Source organism: Myotis davidii, unplaced genomic scaffold (genome assembly GCF_000327345.1).
Source record: "Myotis davidii unplaced genomic scaffold, ASM32734v1 scaffold167, whole genome shotgun sequence".
In the NCBI taxonomy this organism is placed as follows: Eukaryota; Metazoa; Chordata; class Mammalia; order Chiroptera; family Vespertilionidae; genus Myotis; species Myotis davidii.
Genome location: NW_006300048.1, coordinates 3,826,893 through 3,828,895, shown reverse-complemented (window position 1 = coordinate 3,828,895; position 2,003 = coordinate 3,826,893). Strand labels below are relative to the sequence as shown.

Genomic DNA, 2,003 nt, shown 5'->3' with positions numbered 1-2,003 from the left:
GGACTCCCTCTGCCTGTGTCCCCACCCCACAGGGAAACTGACTCCCCATGTGGGTCCCTCCCCCGTCCATCAGCCTGTCTGAGCCTCTAGAACAGGTGTCCTCAGGGAGGCCCAGGGGCGGAGGGGGAGAGCGGCTGGTTGCCTTTCCCTCTCACACTTCCTCAGCCCTGTTACCTCCTCCAGGGAGACACTTACCCAGAACTGCAGAAGAGCTCGGCCCAGGTACTGGATTCGGGTGGGGGAGGGCCGGGCTGACCAGAGAGTGGTAGAGAGGCTCTCCCTCCATCTCTGTCATGCCCGCCGTTCAGATAGCCAACCTGGTGTCGGAGGACGAGGCAGCCTTCCTGGCCTCCCTGCAGCGGGGTCGGCGGATCATCGATCGGACCCTGAGGCGCCTGGGACCTTCTGATGTGTTCCCTGGTGAGTGGGGTGCCTCGCCAAGGCGTGAGGCCAGGGTAGGCGAGGAGGGAGCTCTGGGCCAGGCCTGTGCCTCGCATCTTCCCCCCTCCTCTTCCTCCCATGTCCCTCAGCCTGTACTCCTCCAACACCCAGACTTCTCTGTGGTGGGAACACCACCCTGCTTCTCCTCCTTTCTCCATTTCCTCACTGCCCCGCTGCTCCTGCCTCAGTCTCTGCCTCCCTCCTCCTCTGACATGGTGGTTGCCAAGGGAACCCAGCTCTGGCCTTGGAGCCCGAAGCCTGAAGGTGACCCGTGTCCTGGGCCAACCCAGTGTGAGGAGAGGGTCCTTGTGCTTGGCACCTGGTGTGATTGGAAAAGCCCTGGCCCTTCTCCCTCACTTCTCCCCCTCCCTCTATCCTGCCCCTCCCCGCTCAAAACCCCGTGTTCCTTCCGAAAAGCCGACGTGGCCTGGTCCTTGTCAATGTCTGGCGACCTGGGGCTCCCACTGGACCTGGTAGAGCTGATGCTGGAGGAGAAAGGGGTGCAGCTGGACTCCGCTGGGCTGACGCGGCTGGCCGAGGAGGAGGCCCAGGTACAGGCTGGGGCACCCCACTAGGGTTCTGTTGGGACAGTCAGCCCTGAATCCCTGGGGAGGGCTGCAGCTACTGAAGGAAGAGGAGGCTGAGCTAGGCACTGTCCTTCACCTCAGGCCCCTCCCCAGCCCCCGGAAAGGCACACTAGTGCAGTGGGCTGTACAGGAGCTGGCGGGAGGGGGGCGGGGGCGGGCAGCACATGTCCTGGGAGGCGCCTACAGGGGCAGAATTTGGTTAGGGAGGCCTGATCCTGAGACCCCGCAGGATGGGTGGTTCTCCAGCCAACCCAGGGTCTCCTGCACCAGCCAAGCCCTGCGCACTTATTGCAGAGGGGGCCGCAGGGCGCACAGAGCGGGTGGCAGGGACAGGGCTCTTCGGAGGCTCAAGTCCCATTGCACTCTCCATGCAGCCCTTCTATCCATACACATACCCCTGCCTGTCCTGCAGCTCCGGGCCCGGCAGGCTGAGCCAGCTGAGGAGCAGGGGCTGCGGCTCAACATCCATGCACTGGGGGAGCTGCAGCGCCGAGGGCTGCCCCCAACCGATGACAGCCCCAAGTACAACTACTGCCTTCGACCCAGTGGGGGCTATGGTGAGAGCCTGGGCTGAGCGGTGGCCATAGGCTTGCCTGACCTTGACTGGGAGGGACAGGCAGATGGTTGCCCTGTGCATTCCCCAGGGACCACCAGGGGTCGCTGTGTCCCTGAGCAGGACTGGGACCCTATCCCCCATTCCCAGCCCCTCTCCTCCAGCTAGGTGCCTGTTGGCTTCGAGTGAGGCACAGACCCACCTGTATGTCTCAAACCCCTGCCCAGCCCTGATAACCAGTTTTTGCCCTGGCAGAGTTTGGCACCTGCGAGGCCCAGGTGCTCCAGCTGTATACAGAGGACGGAACAGCCGTGGCCTCCGTGGGGGAAGGCCAGCGCTGTGGCATCCTCTTAGACAGAACCAACTTCTACGCTGAACAGGGGGGTCAGGCTTCAGACCGAGGTTACCTGGTGCGGGTGGGG

The 2,003-nt window shown here is 63.8% G+C and overlaps 1 protein-coding gene across 2 annotated transcripts in view; it reads left to right on the top strand.

Moving 5' to 3' along the window:
• The window catches only part of AARS2 (alanyl-tRNA synthetase 2, mitochondrial), an 11,819-nt gene that overhangs the window by 5,307 nt on the left and 4,509 nt on the right, over positions 1-2,003 (top strand). Inside the window, exons 8-12 of one of the 2 annotated variants that reach the window (XM_015572248.1) lie at positions 184-222; positions 309-420; positions 859-992; positions 1,441-1,585; positions 1,837-2,003. In XM_015572248.1, the coding sequence (XP_015427734.1) occupies positions 184-222; positions 309-420; positions 859-992; positions 1,441-1,585; positions 1,837-2,003 (597 nt within the window). Of the gene's footprint in view, positions 1-165; positions 223-308; positions 421-858; positions 993-1,440; positions 1,586-1,836 lie in introns of both variants that reach the window. The other variant, XM_015572247.1, reaches the window with a different exon arrangement.